Below are 15,052 nucleotides of genomic sequence, written 5' to 3'. Positions count from 1 at the left end.
TATCTTTCAGGAATGGCTACAAGTTTCTCTATTGTTCTGCACGTGCCATTGGGATGGCAGACATGACGAGGGGCTATCTGCACTGGGTCAACGAGAGGGGCACAGTGCTGCCACAGGGGCCGCTTCTGCTGAGCCCCAGCAGCCTCTTCTCCGCCTTGCACAGGTACTGCCCAGACAGCCCTCCCCCACGCCCTGACCTGCCGGCCAGCTTTGTTCTTCCTCTTCCTCATCAGGACTTTAGCAGAATGAGCAGCCTGTTGTCTGGAGACATGACTCAGCTGGTGGATGTCTTCCTGCAAGTGTGACGGAGGGTCTGAGCCCTAGAAGCCATGTGTGTATTACGTCATTGAAGACTCCTCACACAAGGCACCAAAGTGCAGTCACTTTGAATCATTAAATAAACTCCGAGTCACCAGTAATGCATTAGCCTTGCATTAATGAAAGAGATCATTCCCCTTGGTGTTGTCTAATCAAGAACAATCCCAGATCTGGATTTTCTACTTCCTTCTCCCTGTATCTTCTGTCCTCTTGTCTGTCGGTCCTATGTCTGAGTCTGTGCCTGCCAGGCTTGTGACTCTTTCCCTGCTTGTGTATGTGTATGCACCTGCTCCTAACCAAGGGCTTCTGCTCTGTCTTCGTTGAACGGCACAGAAAGAATCACTTGGGGAAGGCCTGAGGGATGCTTTATAGAAATGTTTAACGGAGCTTTACAAGGGATTAAGTCACTGGCTCCAGCTGACTCTGGCTGACCCAGATAACAAATATCGTTGCCTATTAAGCGATATCTAAATGTTATGCTCAACATTTGTGGTGAATAAGGTTGCTTTCAACCTGTGTTTTTGCTGTTTTTTCGCAAATTATTGTCATAACATACAAGTAGTTACTCTGGGACAGGGCATGGAAGAGCACATAACTTAAGACTACAGCTGTGCATTAACTTAGGGTGTGAAACGTGATTACATGGGAACTCCGAAGCAGGTAAGGTAGTCGTCACATTGTTCTCTTAAAGGCAAATCAAACAAACAGGCTGAGCACACAGTAGGATGGCAGTCTCAACACTTAAGTGACCTCAAGGTGTATTAACTCTGGCTGTGAGGTCCAGCAAAAGTTCCAGTGTCTTGGGATATAAGAGATGTGGTCATAATGTTTCATCTTCATGTAAAAGAGAAGATGGGTGTGATGTCAGAGACAGCCGGATCCCTGGGCCTCGGTGGTCAGTCAGCCTGCCTGTTTGGTGAGTCCCGGACCAGGGAGAAACCTTGTCTGGGGAATACAGGTGGTTGATAGCACCCGAGGAATGACCCCTGAGACTGATCCTTGGCCTCCACGCTCCCTAATGTGCCCACACAGATGTGCATGCAGCATACACACTCACTCCAGAGCTGGACTCTCTGAGCACCATCATAGTCCCAGTGCTTCCTTCCCACGCCCAGGAGCATCCAAGCTGTGTCAGACCCACTGCTCTGCTGTGTTGCTTTTCCATTACAACACCCAACGGTCCATTATGATTTGACTAAAAATGTAGTAAGTCTAGAGACCAGTTTAGAGAGAATTAATATAATATAGTCATTCGATTCAAGAATCTAGTCTGTTTCTTTACTTAGGATTGTCTGCCCTTTTATATTTCAGTGAGTTCTTATAATTTTATCCAAGAACGTCCATCACATCTTTGATAGGTATATTTCTAGATTCTTGATGTTTACATCAAGAATACTATTTAGGGGGCTGGGGATTTAGCTCAGTGGTAGAGCGCTTACCTAGGAAGCGCAAGGCCCTGGGTTCGGTCCCCAGCTCCGAAAAAAAGAACCAAAAAAAAAAAAAAAGAATACTATTTAGAATAGTAAAAATACTATTTATGTGATTATATTTTCACCTGTCTCTAATGCATAAACATCCACTGGTTTTTGTACACTGCTTTGTGTTTGCTTATTGACTTTTAATAATCTTCCTACCTTCTTCTTATTCTGGTAACTCACCCCAGGCCCTGTGCGACTGGGACCGGTGAGATGGGCCAGGGTGTATGATGCTTGCTGCCAAGCCTGCTAAGCTAGACTCTTGGGTACCCACCCACGTGGTGGGAAAAGCCTGATTCCTTAGGTTGGCTGATGGTCTCTATGTGAATGAATTGTGCATGCATGCGTCCACACAAACTCATACAGAAGGATTATTTTTGCATAAACAATGATGCACTAGAACTCCCATTTTTATAGCCTTTATTTACCTTTTCTTCTGTTATTCTCTGGGTACTATCAGAAGCCCAGTACTGACTGGAGGTGGTTCCATGGACCGTTGTTTTACTACCCACAGGATGTTTGCAGAGGTCCATATGGGAGTGACTCACCATATAGCCCTGTTTTGGCCTGGGACTCAGTATGTAGACCATACTAACTCCTGAATTTTTGGCCTTCCCCATGCCTCTCCCTCCCCAGTTCCGGCATTACAGGTGTTTGCTGCCACAACCAGCTTTTTGAAGTGGGTTTTTGAATTTTTTTCTATTCTTGATGTAAGAATTTTTATTATGGGGCTAGGGAGATGGCCCAGCAGTTTGGGGTACATGCTGCTCTTATAGAGGGCACTCCTCCTTTCTGTAATGACTACTTCCCCACATTGCCTCTCTTTGCACTTAGATGCTCTTGGAACTTTGCCTGGGTGTTCACCCACGAGTGTGGCCCAGCTAACACAGATTTTTGTTTCTGAGGTTATACCTTGGCCATGGCTGGCCCTTTGCAATTTTCTTGTGCTGACAGTGAGGTTCATTCTGGCTGCTGGACCAAGCTTATAGCTTGCACATTGAAAACTAGTTTTACGTTTTAAATTACTTCTTTATTTGTGTGTGTGTGTGTGTGTGTGTGTGTGTGTGTGTGTGTGTGTGTGTGTGTGTGTGTGTGTATGTGTGTGTGTGCGTGCGTGCGCGCAGGCCACAGGCCAGCATGCAGGAGGCAGTCCTCTTGTACCCTGAGGTTCTGGGATCGCTCAGGTGGTCAAGTTTGGCAGCACGCACCCTTAACCACTAAGCAGCTTTGCTGGCTCTCAGACCACTTCAGTGCAAGCAAGGCTTGCGTCCTCTCATGCTGACCACTTGTTTGTTTGTTTGTTTTAATAGAGAAGTGATTGAAAAGAAGCCAGAAAAGTTCAAAGTCCAGTGTTTGACAGACATCAAAAACCTGTTTTTCCCAAACACAGAGCCCTTTTATGCTGCTTTTGGGAACCGGCCTGCCGTAAGTACCCGAGGAGGTCAGTGGAGCCACAGACACCGCCCTTGGTGCCAGCAGTTTCCACAAAGGCCTGGTCCCTTGTCAGCTCCAGGTCCCTTGGCCTGGCCCCTTAGAGAGTCTCATCCTAAGGCAGAATGGTTAAATCCCGTCACACATGACCTCTGGTCTTCTTTGAAGGCTGGCCAGTGACTTTGAAGCTGGTGACCTGGGCCATCACTTGCAATTACACATTACTTGTTAAATTAGTAAAACAAGGACACTGCAGGTGCTGTGTCCACCATGATGGGAGGGCCATGCAAGCCTTGCCTGACCACAGTGTTGGGTCCAACCCCTCCAGCCTGAAGCATGCAGTGAGATTTCCCTGGCTGAAGGAAATGTGTGCAGATGGTGTGTGTGACCCAAGCTTTCTGGAAGGTTCGAAGCCTGCAGCAAAGACTCATGGGTGCTAGAAATGTCCCCAGATGTTGTGGATGTGACACAAACTTGCTAAAAGGTTCCTTCCGTAGTCTATAGAAGATAGCTGGCTATTAACTTCTTAAGTAGGCTGGAAAATTCTGCCTTTAAAACCGGCAGCAGATTATTGTGAAATGAGAAAACAGGTGAGAAAATAAGCCTTAGAACAGGTTAGAATTCTAACAGGTTAGAATGCCAGCCAGCCTGGCGTGGGCATGGGAGGTTAGCTCAGGTTTAAGGAACTAAGGCCCAGGTAAAGAGCCAGCTGAATATGTCCCCATTCCACCAAGGTGCAGTGCTGATTAGTGAAAATCGGATACTACAACAACGTTTGGTGAAAGGTGGCGTGTTCTTGTTTGTATGATGAGCTCTCCACTCCCCCTGACGTGTTAAATCACCTCTTCTAAACACAGGATGTGTATTCCTACAAGCAAGTGGGAGTGTCCCTGAATAGAATCTTCACTGTCAACCCCAAGGGTGAGCTGGTGCAGGAGCATGCCAAGACCAACATCAGCTCGTGAGTATCATCAGCTCCCCAGGAACTGGGCCCTCCAGCTCTGTCTACTGCAGACCCTTGCAGCCACTGCTACCTTTGTTCTGATCTTTGTGTATGTATGTGTGTGGACACGTGTACAATACACATATGTGCATGCGCTCATATGTAAGGCAGCCAGAGGTGAATGCCAGCTGTTTTCCCTAATCGCTTTTTTGAGATGGTTTCTCACTGAACTTAGGGCTCACCCACTTGGCTAGCCTGAGTGGCTTGTGAGCTTTCAGGACCTTCCTGTCTCCCATGACCCAGCACTGGGTTGCAGGCATGAATAGTACCTGGCTTTTTATGTGGATGTTGAGAATCTCAAGTTCTCATGTCTTCAGGGAGGGCAGTTAATCAACTGGAGCCTTGTCTCCAGGCCCCGCTTTAATCTTTAATTCCTCTAAAGAATAGAGTTCAACTCTACATCTTTATTCTCCTGCTTAGTTTTTAGGCAATAAGAAAGAAGTCAGATCCCTCAGGATGTAAAGCTTAAACTAGAGGCTAGAGTCATATGCAGAATAGAATGGAATGAGTTCAGAAGCTAGATTTCAGTTGCCCAAGCTAGGGTGTCAATTAGAAATGTAACCCAAGTGGACCACGGAAGGCTATGCTTTCTTTCTCACAGTCCAGGGTCTTGGAAATGCTAGGCTAGCACTGCACTGTAGAGGTGACTTGTCAGCTCCTGGCTTGTTGTTTGCTTTGCTTTGTTGGAGACAGGATCTTGCTGTGGAGTCCAGGCTGGCCTTGAACTTTGCAATCCTTCTTCAGTTTCCCCAGTACTGGGACCACAGGTGTGCCCCTGGCTGATTTACTGTAATGAGGCATTATGGTCCATGTAGCGTCATCACTCCTGGCCCTGCCTCATCTCCTATGGCGTCCTCACTTGTTAGCGCTACTAGGTACTTCAGCCTAGGCAGGAGCTGCCACTCTGTCTTGTCCCCTGCAGAGACTGAGCATCTTTTAGTTTGATGTGCATCAAACTAGAAAATGGCCTCTGGCTTGAGTGATCCCAACACTGTTGTAAGCTGGAGCATTGGATCTGGGGAGTTGGATGTAAGATTCCTCGTGTTTGCAAGCACCTCCTGTGCTCTTTTTGAGCTGGGCCTGGTTCACAACTCACACCTGTAATCCCAGTACCGTGGGAAAGCAGAGGCAGGGGGATGGCTGTAGGTTTGAAGCTAGCTGTAAGCTGCATAGGGAGTTCCGGGCCAGCCTGGATTTCTGAGAGAGACCACCAGGGTAGTTCCTCACTTTGAAGATGGTTGTTATTTTGCAGCTAGACTGGAATCCAACTTGACTAGAGCAGTTCCAGATGTCAGGGAACCCTGGCTTCCTGGTCAGGCCCTCAAGTAGCTGTTTAGGTGTTGGGAGAGAACATGGAGCCCACACCCTTCTGTCCTGTGTAGTAGGTCAGCCAGGTTCTCTGAGATGAACACCACCCCCATCTTCAGGAAGCATGTATGCCAATCTTGGCATGACCTTTTCTTTTAATTATTCTTGGTGTGTGTGTGTGAGAGAGAGACGGGGGTGGGGGGGAGAGCGAGAGCGTGCACAGGCAAGTACCTTCATATGCTATAGTGTGCATGCAGAAATCAGAGGACTGCTTCTGTGGAGGCCACTTTCTGCTTCCCCCTTTATGTGGGTTCCTGGGATTAGGCCACGGGACTTTCAAGACAAGCACTTCTTTATGGCTGAGTTATTTTGCGGTCCCATGCGTGTGACTGGTCCTAGCCAAGCAGGTGTTATCCCTCGGAGCCTGAATGAACTGGAACATTTTTGAGTGAAGGCCCACTGGGTGGAGCACTGAGCTCAGGGTTTTCCCCCATTCTGGTCAGGGAATGTGCAGTCCTTGCTCCAGGGGACCCATGGCTGGAGGCTAGAATGGGCCACCAGCTGGAGCAGGTCCTGCTGCCCGGGCACACGGGCCCCACCCACCAGCTTGCTTCTCCCTGTGGGCAGCCGCCCACCCCCATAGCCACAGACTTCAGGTTACTAGACCTTTAAGTCAGGAGGTGTTTTAAAAATGTTGCTTGTTTGTTTTAATCTCCAGGAAAGACATAATTCTTGGTGCGTTATTAAGGGAGGTTTCCCTACTTTGTGCAGGCACACTGTTTCTCACAAGTCTCTTGGAGGCCCTTTATTAAACACACACTCAGCCTTATTGAATAAGTCATTTCATGCCTCAGAACATGCTAATTCCTGGCGTTTGGATTTCGAAAGCCCCTTTTGATTCTTAGCATGAGTGGAGAGGGGCTCAGAAACTGTCAAACAGAAGTCTAGGCTGTGTAGGAGAGGGCTGGGTGTGTCTGAATCACTGTGTGGAGGGGCCTGGAGGTCTCCCAGGCTGATTCATATGGCTGCTTTCTTCTTGTTAGTGCAGGCTATGACTAGGCAACATCTTCCTGGGGGCAGAGGAAATGCCCTGAGTAGGAAACTCTTGTGTGGTCTAGCCCCACACACTGTGAGGATGAAGGGGTTGAAGCTCAGGGAGGGGTAAGATACTTTCCCAGAGTCACACAAGTAAGGCTGGAGGCCTCAGGCTTTCTGACCCATGGCCAGGGCCCCTTTCCTGAGGTCTAAGTGATCCACTGTGGAATGATGAGTCTCCAATACATCAGTGGAATCATTGGGTATGTTATCCTCTTGTTTCTGATGCTAAGCAAGTGGCATGGTTTTCATTTTCCTTCCCTCATGGTAGAGGAAGTCAGGGCGTAGAGACTTCCAGGCCCCTCTCTGCCTGAGATCACACAGCTATAATAGGGCAGGATTGATGCCAGATCTGCACTTAGATAAAAACGAGACCCTGTACCTTGTCACCGTTGATTGTGGTAATCTCTGCTGCTTCAGACATACGACTTACGGTGGCTCCTCCCCCTCACCCCACACATGGCCTCTGTGGCAGGCAGATCCCCCGAACCCCCCATCCCTTGTACCTCCGCTCAGTCTGTCTGTTCTTCATGACGTGAGGCTTGGCGTACCCTGGCTCCCCTTCTCACTTCCAGTGAATTCCCAAGGCTAGGATGGCTCTAGTCAGGCTGAGTCGCTGGCTGCTCCTGGGGTTGGGGTAGTGTTCTCTTCCCAGCCTGAAGTGCAGAGTCTGGCATTGCCCTTCATGTGTCAGGCATTGTCTCCATGGGCAATGACCCCCACTGTTCTTTTCACCTCCCAGGTATGTGCGGCTCTGCGAAGTGGTCGACCACGTCTTCCCCTTGCTGAAGAGAAGCCATTCCTGCGACTTCCCCTGTTCAGACACTTTCAGTAACTTCACCTTTTGGAGAGAGCCACTGCCACCCTTTGAAAACCAGGACGTGCATTCAGCCTCAGCTTGATTCGACCCAGCATTAAAGGATAGGTTGTGAGGACCCTGGAGCTGCTGGGAAGGCTGATATGTGGCCATCCGCCTGAGAGAAGCATTTCTCCCTCAACTCGCTCGCCCCAGGGTGGCACCTCTAAGCATGGAGGGCGGAGAGGCTGCATCTCATCCCATAGGCGTCAAGAGGATTGGGTGCACTAGCAGTGTGCAAAGCAGCCCTGTCTGGGTTTAGCACACATCATCTTGCACCCTCCAGTCCAGTCTGCTCCAGCAGTTAGTTAATGTGCAATATGGGCGATGGCCCCTTAGCAGAAGCGGCAGGCCACCTGAGAGCTGTCTCAGTATCACTGTGCCCCATCCCCTGGAACTCTGATGTGCATAGTGATTGGTAGCATAAGGGGCACATTTCCACGACGGTGACATCCATGACACTTTCCTCACATAGGGAAGGCTGTGTCCCGATCCTTAGTAAAGGGAACATGGGCCTCGCTGGCTCTCAGCCCTGGCCTTGGCTTTGACTTTTTAGACGTTCCCTCGCAGTATTGCTGACTTAGTCTCACTTTAGCTGATAAGCTCTTAAGTTGCTTTGGTTAAAGGTGGCCTGTGACGCAGCTGCATCTCCCCATTCCTCATAGCTCAACGCTGGGCTATGTCTGCCTTAACGCATCTGCAGCAGGCATGTACTTAGTGTGCACTGTCTAGCTCTCCGTAACTGCAATGCCTTACCTTACTGTGGGGAGTCCCCAAGGCAGCATCCGTGGCATCTCAGCACCTCCTGCGTCCTGCTACCCGGCAAGGAGGCGCCACTACTGTGGACTCAAGCAGCATTTACGCCAAACGAGAAGGATGCCGCTAAAGAAACTGGTTGTTTTTTTAAGAAACATAGTTTCCGGAAGTTAAATTATTTTCTTTGCAGATAATATTTATTACTTTACTGTCCCTGGGCTGCTGTTGTGAGCATCCTAGCCAGATCCGTAGGATTATGGCTGTTATGAATGCATTAAAAGTCAAGTGTGCTAGACAATCCAAAGAGCCTTGTTCTGTGGATGCCACACTGATCTTCTGGAACCTCCCCTTCACTAACTTTTCTTAGTTTTTTTTTTCCCCACGCAGTCTAAGGGCAAGAAAAAAAACTGTAGTAATTTGAGCAATGTTCTTTAAGCGGATAGAAGGTAGCTGTGAACTGTCTCAGAACAATGTGAAAAATGAAATAAGTATTTTGGTAAAAGATTTTGCTTTACTTTGAAAGTATTATTTTTCTAAACGGTGATTTACTCCAGAGACTGAAAGACCTTTCTATTTAAATTTCGTTGTTAGAGTCAGAGGAGCAAAAAAAGGAAAAAAAAAAAGGATAGAAAGAAGAGTTAAAAAGGACAAAAAGGAGCAGGATGGACTGTTACTCTTTCTGTGAAAGAAAACCTAGAGTCCTTGCCATTGTAGTCACTGGGCTCTGTTAAGGTCGGATGTGGCCTACCATAATTCACCGGAACGGCCACTGAAAGGCAGCTGCCATCCACTGTGGGTATCCACTGATGGAGAAACTCAGACCTGAGTGTGTGGCTCCCTCTAGGTGTCCCACAAGTCATGAAGCACAGTTCTGCTGTAGGGAACTCCTGGCTTGTTGTCTACTGACCTTTAGAGGCCTCAGTAATCCTCCCAGTGGGTTGGTTTTGTGTGTATTTTGATTGCTGTGGACTGTGTATGAGCTCATCAGCCTGCAGAGAGGTTCGAGCCCTCTCCCTCATGCCCAGGGGAAGCTTTGGAATCTCTTCAAGTGCCCTCCGCAGCCAGATATCCAGGTAGCTTTCTGACAGCATGCTATGACTGGAGCCAGTGTCTCTCTAACCAAGGCTGGTCTGCAGTGCACCATCTCAGAATGCAGCAGTCCTTCCACTTGACTCTGGAACCTAGTTCTGATTTACCTTAAACTTCCCCATCAGTCTACCCTCCAACAGAGCACACCTACCACAAAACCGCACTCTACCTTGTGAAGTTCTTTGGGAGCCCTGGACAGGCAGTGATGCCGACACTTCCTATGAGGCTCCCTTGTGAGGGCCAAATGGGAGTTGCACCCAGGTTCTCTCAAGTCACTTATCTGCATATGCACTAAACCCCAGGGGTCCCAAGGTCCCATGCTGGGAAACTATATGGGTGCCATACATTTCAGAGTTGCTCATGGAAATGAGCGACTTGCTCTGTAGTGACATGTCCTCAAATGCCGATCACACATGGAGGTGAACTCACTTGGCACACTGCAGAGGCAGGCTTCTGTCGTCACAGACATGTCCCCTTTGGACTTCAGGTTCAGATCACTACTTCAGTATATTTTATTTACAACGTTGGCTGTGTGTTTGCAAATGCCGGTGTGATGACGGAAAAGAAATCAATGTAATATTTCATTGCGTTGTGCTTGATGCAGAGCTAGAAATTTCTGTAATAAACAAGATGAGTGAACGACTTCCAAAAATCAGGCATATGAACTCTAAATCATTTTTATAAGTTCTTCCGGTGCTCTTATTTTTTCCTGGTGTGTTACTGTATACAATACTTAGTCATTTACTTGAAGGGGGAAAAACCCTTAGTGTAGGCTAGGGAGATGGCTCAGGCAGTAAGAGTACTTGCCATGCAAGCACGTGCATCCAGGTTCTATCCCCAGCACCCATGTATGAAGCCAGATGACATAGCGTGCACTTGTAATGCCAGTGCTGGGGACGTGAGGACAGGTGGATCCTGGGTGCTGTCTAGACAGATAGCCTAGTAGAATCCATAAGCCCCAGGTCCCAGTGTGAGACCCTTGTCTCGATAAATATGGTAGACTGAATCTGAGGAGGGACAATTACTTGAGGTCCTGGCTTCTACATGGACGGGCACACACGTGTATCCAAGGATCAGCACACAAGTGGACTGGGAACACGGAAAAAGAAGCCTAATGGTTACAAACCCTTCACCATGGGAACAAATACCTTTTCTGTTGTTTGAGTTGATACAGGTATCATACCAACCCCATTTACCCCTGAGACGGACAGGAGAGATAAGAATGTGTCCTTTCCATTAAAGCGAATGCGTGAGGTCCTTGCACACCTCACATTAGATCATCAGGTTTGGAATATGTTGGCTCCTCCCTGGAAGAGCCTGGGAGGATTGTTGAGGCAGGAGGCACAGAAGGTTCAATACACAGTGCCTCACAGGTACTGTTTGCCATGTGAGGTGTCTTCACGTCCATAGCCACTGCCCCCATCTTTTGGACGTTTGTCCTTAGGTTTTCATTTTGAAGGAACCCAGCAAAGCCCGTGACTAGTTTGAGCTGAGGTTGGTCATATTCTAATAACATTGTGCACTAGTAATGGCTTCCTGCGGATTGCTGTGTTGGCCTTGGTGACTATGGAGGGGATGGAAGAGTGTCATCCTTAAATGCTAAAGGCATTGCTGGGTAAAAACTGAGGAGGCCAAATTCCAACAGGGCCTTGGGTGCCGTAGATTCAACATGTTACAAAGCAGGAGAAACCCTTGGGCAGACACCACAGATCTCTGCTACCTGACTGCAGTGTCTAAAGCTCTTTTGTCTGGAATAAAAACCAGGATAAACTTGTGTGTAGGCCATTCATTCATATGTGTTCTTTGTCCTTTGACACTGTACCTCCATGGTGGCACCCAAGTCTCTCCTGTGTCCCTGCAGCTCACACCCCCATGCACATAAATGATTTTTGGATGCTCAAACTTTCCCAGAGACGAGCTCTGTTCACCCGGTATTTGAAGGGCTTGGTCTGGTTTCAAAGAATAACAGGTTCCCATTTTGCATCAGATGCCACAGACTATAGTGGACTGGTCTCATAACACATATGACCCCGGTGCAGTCCTGGAATGGTGTTGTCATAGAGGAAAATTAAAGAGGCCCAGTTTGGGACTAAACACTTCAGGAGGCCTATGGCCCCAACATCAGAGCTGAGACCTATACGCCACTTGCCCATCTCACTTTGTCCATCATGGTCCCAGAGTGTGAACAGCACTGCCCATTCCCCTGAACTAGGAGAGGTGACAGGCCTCCGGGGTTTTTCCTTTTTCTAGTCAGCTCGCACAGGGATTCCATTTCCACCTTGTGAACTGCAAGAATTACAGGTGGCCACGGCATCTGGACTTTGCGTGGTCTGTGGATCAGAATGCTGGCCTCTCACTTGAGTGGCAAGTGCTTTCTCCACAGAGCTGTCTTCCCAGTGTCAGTTTCTCTGACGGGTCTCACAAGGATAGCCTGGAACACCATAGTCAAGGATGACTTTGAATTACCATCATTGCCTGCCTCCCCGGCCCCTCCCACGTGCCGGGATTGCTGGTGTGTGCCACTAGGACTGGCTTGCTTGGTACTGGTAATTGAACCGAGGCTTCATGCATGCTAGGCAATTACCTGCCCCACACCCCCAGCATAGCCTTTGCATGCCCAATCCTTTCAATCCTGTAGCATCGAAGAGGATGATTGCTATCACTTGTGGTACAGCCAGCCTGGGTCCCCGAAGGGAAGCAGAGTCTGACCAGAGAAGCTGTCCCTGGAAGTCAGTGAAAGCCAGTGGCCACAGGGGGGCACAGTTGGTTCTTATTTGACCGAATAGCCTTTCAAAGCAGCCTCTGCTATGACAAAGGCCTTTTCCCCTGTAGTGTCAGGCTTGGAGACCAGCCAGGTTGTGGATTGGATTTGTGTGGAGGCAGGGGAGTTTCTTTAGGGGACTGTTTCAGTATTGATGTCCCTTGGATGTGCTCAATCGGAGGCCCAAACCCTTGAGTGAGTTTTGGAGGCCAAACTGTTTGATTTACAATATTTTTTTTTTTTGTGGCCCTGGAGGGAGTTTGTTAAAAATACAAATGTTCAGGACCCTAGACCTACCGACCCTAGCAGTGGGTGTGGGCCTCTGAAAATATTTTAATAAGTCCTTGTGGGCCACAGCACTCACATGCTGTGGCCCATGCAGCCCAGGCCCTTGTTTACATCTGTCATCCGGCCAGCCCAGGATTGCCATCCGCTCCGGTCCGGACACACATCAGCCCTACCCCACTTGCCCAAACCAGAGAAGCCTCTACAAAGAACACCTCACCTCTTTCTACTAAAGGTCCTTAGAGACCCAGCCACAGGTACTTGTTTAAGTCACAAGATACCCTTGTGACCCTGTGGTGGGAGGCATCCGTCCAGTCAGATCTGCCTTCCTGGGTAATCTCAGATGGGAGCCATAGGCCTGAGAGGAGACAGCAGGTCTGGCAGTGGGCAGAGTGAGAATGCAGGGAACAGGGTAGAGGTGGATGTGCCCAGATTCCTAATGGTCTCGTCCTCCCAGAAATGGTCGGGAGTCTAGAGGAGCCTGTCCCAGTGCCAGCGATCTGTTCACTGGTGCAGGAAGTCCATTCAGCCTGCATTACTTTTAATGCATTTTGCAAGCAAGTGGCCTCTTCCTGTGACTCACTCCGCCTTTTGTGCACCGGAGGTTGTGGTTGGAAGTTTCACTTCGGAAAGTAACCACCAGTGCTGCCACTTTCTCCCGAGGCTGGAACCCCAACAAGTCACATTCATTTTGCAACAAAGAAATGTAAATGGAGGTGCAGCCAGTCGTGTTTCTGCTCCGATTGTAAAAACATCCTTTTCTGAGATGGTCTGCAGAGCCAAGCTGAGAAGAAATGGTTTATATTTTTCAAGTAACCCATTCATTTCAGCGACTTGTGCTTTCTTTCCAGAATGTTCTTTGTCATCTTGATCCATTTTTTTGGGGGGGGGTTATCTAAAAATACAAACAAAGGAAACCAAAAAAAAAAAAAAAACAAACAAAACTTCCAGTATTAGTTGATTGTGTGATCCATCCCTTAGTTGACTGAAAATGACTCAGATCAGGACCAAAGTTTGGATTCTCACTACTGGGCAGCACGGAAAGAGTGATGGTAATAGACTTGGTTGGATAATAAAGTGTGCTTCATCAGGCTCTTTCCCAGCGGTCAATTCATGGGCCCTGTATACATGTATTTCTTTGGATAAGCCAGTAAGGGCTACAGAGCAATTTCCCCCCTTAAGTTTAAAGACTCATCTTCAAAATGGTGTGGAGCTTAACCAAATGATCACCACCACCATTGTAAAGATTTTTGTGTGTATGAGTATTTTAACTGCTTCCATGTAAGTACTACGAGTGTGCCTGGTGCCCGAGAAGGCCATCAGAGGGGACTGGATTCCCTTGGAACTGGAGGTACATGCGATTGTGAGCTATCCAACATGAGTGCTGGCTGGGAATCAAGCTTGGGTCCTCTGAAGCTGCTAAGGATACGTGTGCGTGTGTGCGTGCATGTGTGTGTGTGTGTATCTGCAGTTCAAATTGGTACTACTATTTTGAGAAGGGTTTCATGTGTCGCAGGCCAGTCTAGAGCTGTAACTTGCTATGTGACCAAGGTCAGCTTTGACCTTTGGATCTTCTTGTAGCCACCTCCTTTGCAGACACACAGCACCACACCCGACTTACACAGTGCTGGAAATTGAACTCAGGGCCTCATGCATGGCAGCCAAGGACTCTAGCAAGTGAGATGCACACCCGAAATTCTTTGGCTGTAATTCTTCTTTTGTGCACAACCCTAGTCCCTTCCTCATTAACAAAGCCCAAATGCACTTAGAATTAAGTGCAGCTAAAACCTTAGTCAGAGTTCCAATTAGCATTAACATTCTGGAAAGCTGATGTGAAATGATACATTTGGTTTTAGAAGAGATGCATTTGATGTTTCATTTCTCAACTTTATCCTTTCAACTTCTGTGCAAGGTGGGCAGTCACTTAAACCACCATCATCACTAAGCACCGACTTTTACAAGAGGTAGAATGAAACAGCCTTCACTCCATGTTTATGTGGGTGTTTTGCTGTTGATGAAGTTATGATTTTTTCCTCCTGATGCTGGGGAAGGAACCCAGGACCTTGTGCATATGAGGTGAGTGCCCCAAATCCTGACCTTCCTGTTGAACTAGCTTCTATCTGAAGTTGACATGGGACCTTTAAATATCTCCGGTGACCACCCAAGGTGGATAATTCCTCCTTGCTTTGACAGCTTGAAGACGAGAGAGGGGCTTACTACTTATTCTACAGTTGACTTGAATGGTTGACTTGACATAGCCCAGAGTCATCTGAGAGGGGAGCTCCAGGTGAGGAACGGCCCAGAACAGATTGGCTTGTGAGCATGTCTGTGGCGGATTGTCCTAGTTATTAATAGAAGCAGAAGGACCCTGTCCTTTGTGAGTAGCTCTATCCCTCGGCAGAGGTCCTGGGTTGTAGACCAAGTTGGCCTTGAACTCACAGAGATCTGCCTGTTTCTGCCTCCTGAGTGTTGGGATTGAAGGTGTGTACCACCATTCCTGGCTGAGACCCTTTCTTTTTTAATAATACTAATAACACCAATAATAATCCATCACTGATTAATAATTAATAATAATAAATAATAACAATAATGATAATAACAAAGAAACTGAAGGGAATCTAGCTGAGCATGAGTTCAAGTGAGCCAGAGAAGCATCGTTCCTTATGGTATCTGCT

The 15,052-nt window shown here is 48.0% G+C and overlaps 1 protein-coding gene across 20 annotated transcripts in view; it reads left to right on the top strand.

The window, feature by feature from the left end:
- Lpin1 (lipin 1) overlaps positions 1-9,983 on the top strand; it is a 106,498-nt gene extending 96,515 nt beyond the window's left edge. For 11 of the 20 annotated variants that reach the window (XM_087553152.1, XM_087553149.1, XM_087553148.1 and 8 more), the window contains 4 exons: positions 11-163; positions 3,104-3,218; positions 4,082-4,185; positions 7,373-9,983. In XM_087553152.1, coding sequence (XP_087409278.1) covers positions 11-163; positions 3,104-3,218; positions 4,082-4,185; positions 7,373-7,532 — 532 coding nt within the window. In that variant the 3' untranslated portion in view covers positions 7,533-9,983. 20 annotated transcript variants of the gene reach the window in all.
- Positions 9,984-15,052: the final 5,069 nt, after the last annotated feature.

The sequence above is a fragment of the Rattus norvegicus genome, chromosome 6 (assembly GCF_021556685.1).
Source record: "Rattus norvegicus strain SHRSP/BbbUtx chromosome 6, alternate assembly SHRSP_T2T, whole genome shotgun sequence".
Classification (NCBI taxonomy): domain Eukaryota; kingdom Metazoa; phylum Chordata; class Mammalia; order Rodentia; family Muridae; genus Rattus; species Rattus norvegicus.
Note: the sequence above shows the minus strand (reverse complement) of the source record. Positions and strands in the feature narration are given on the sequence as shown.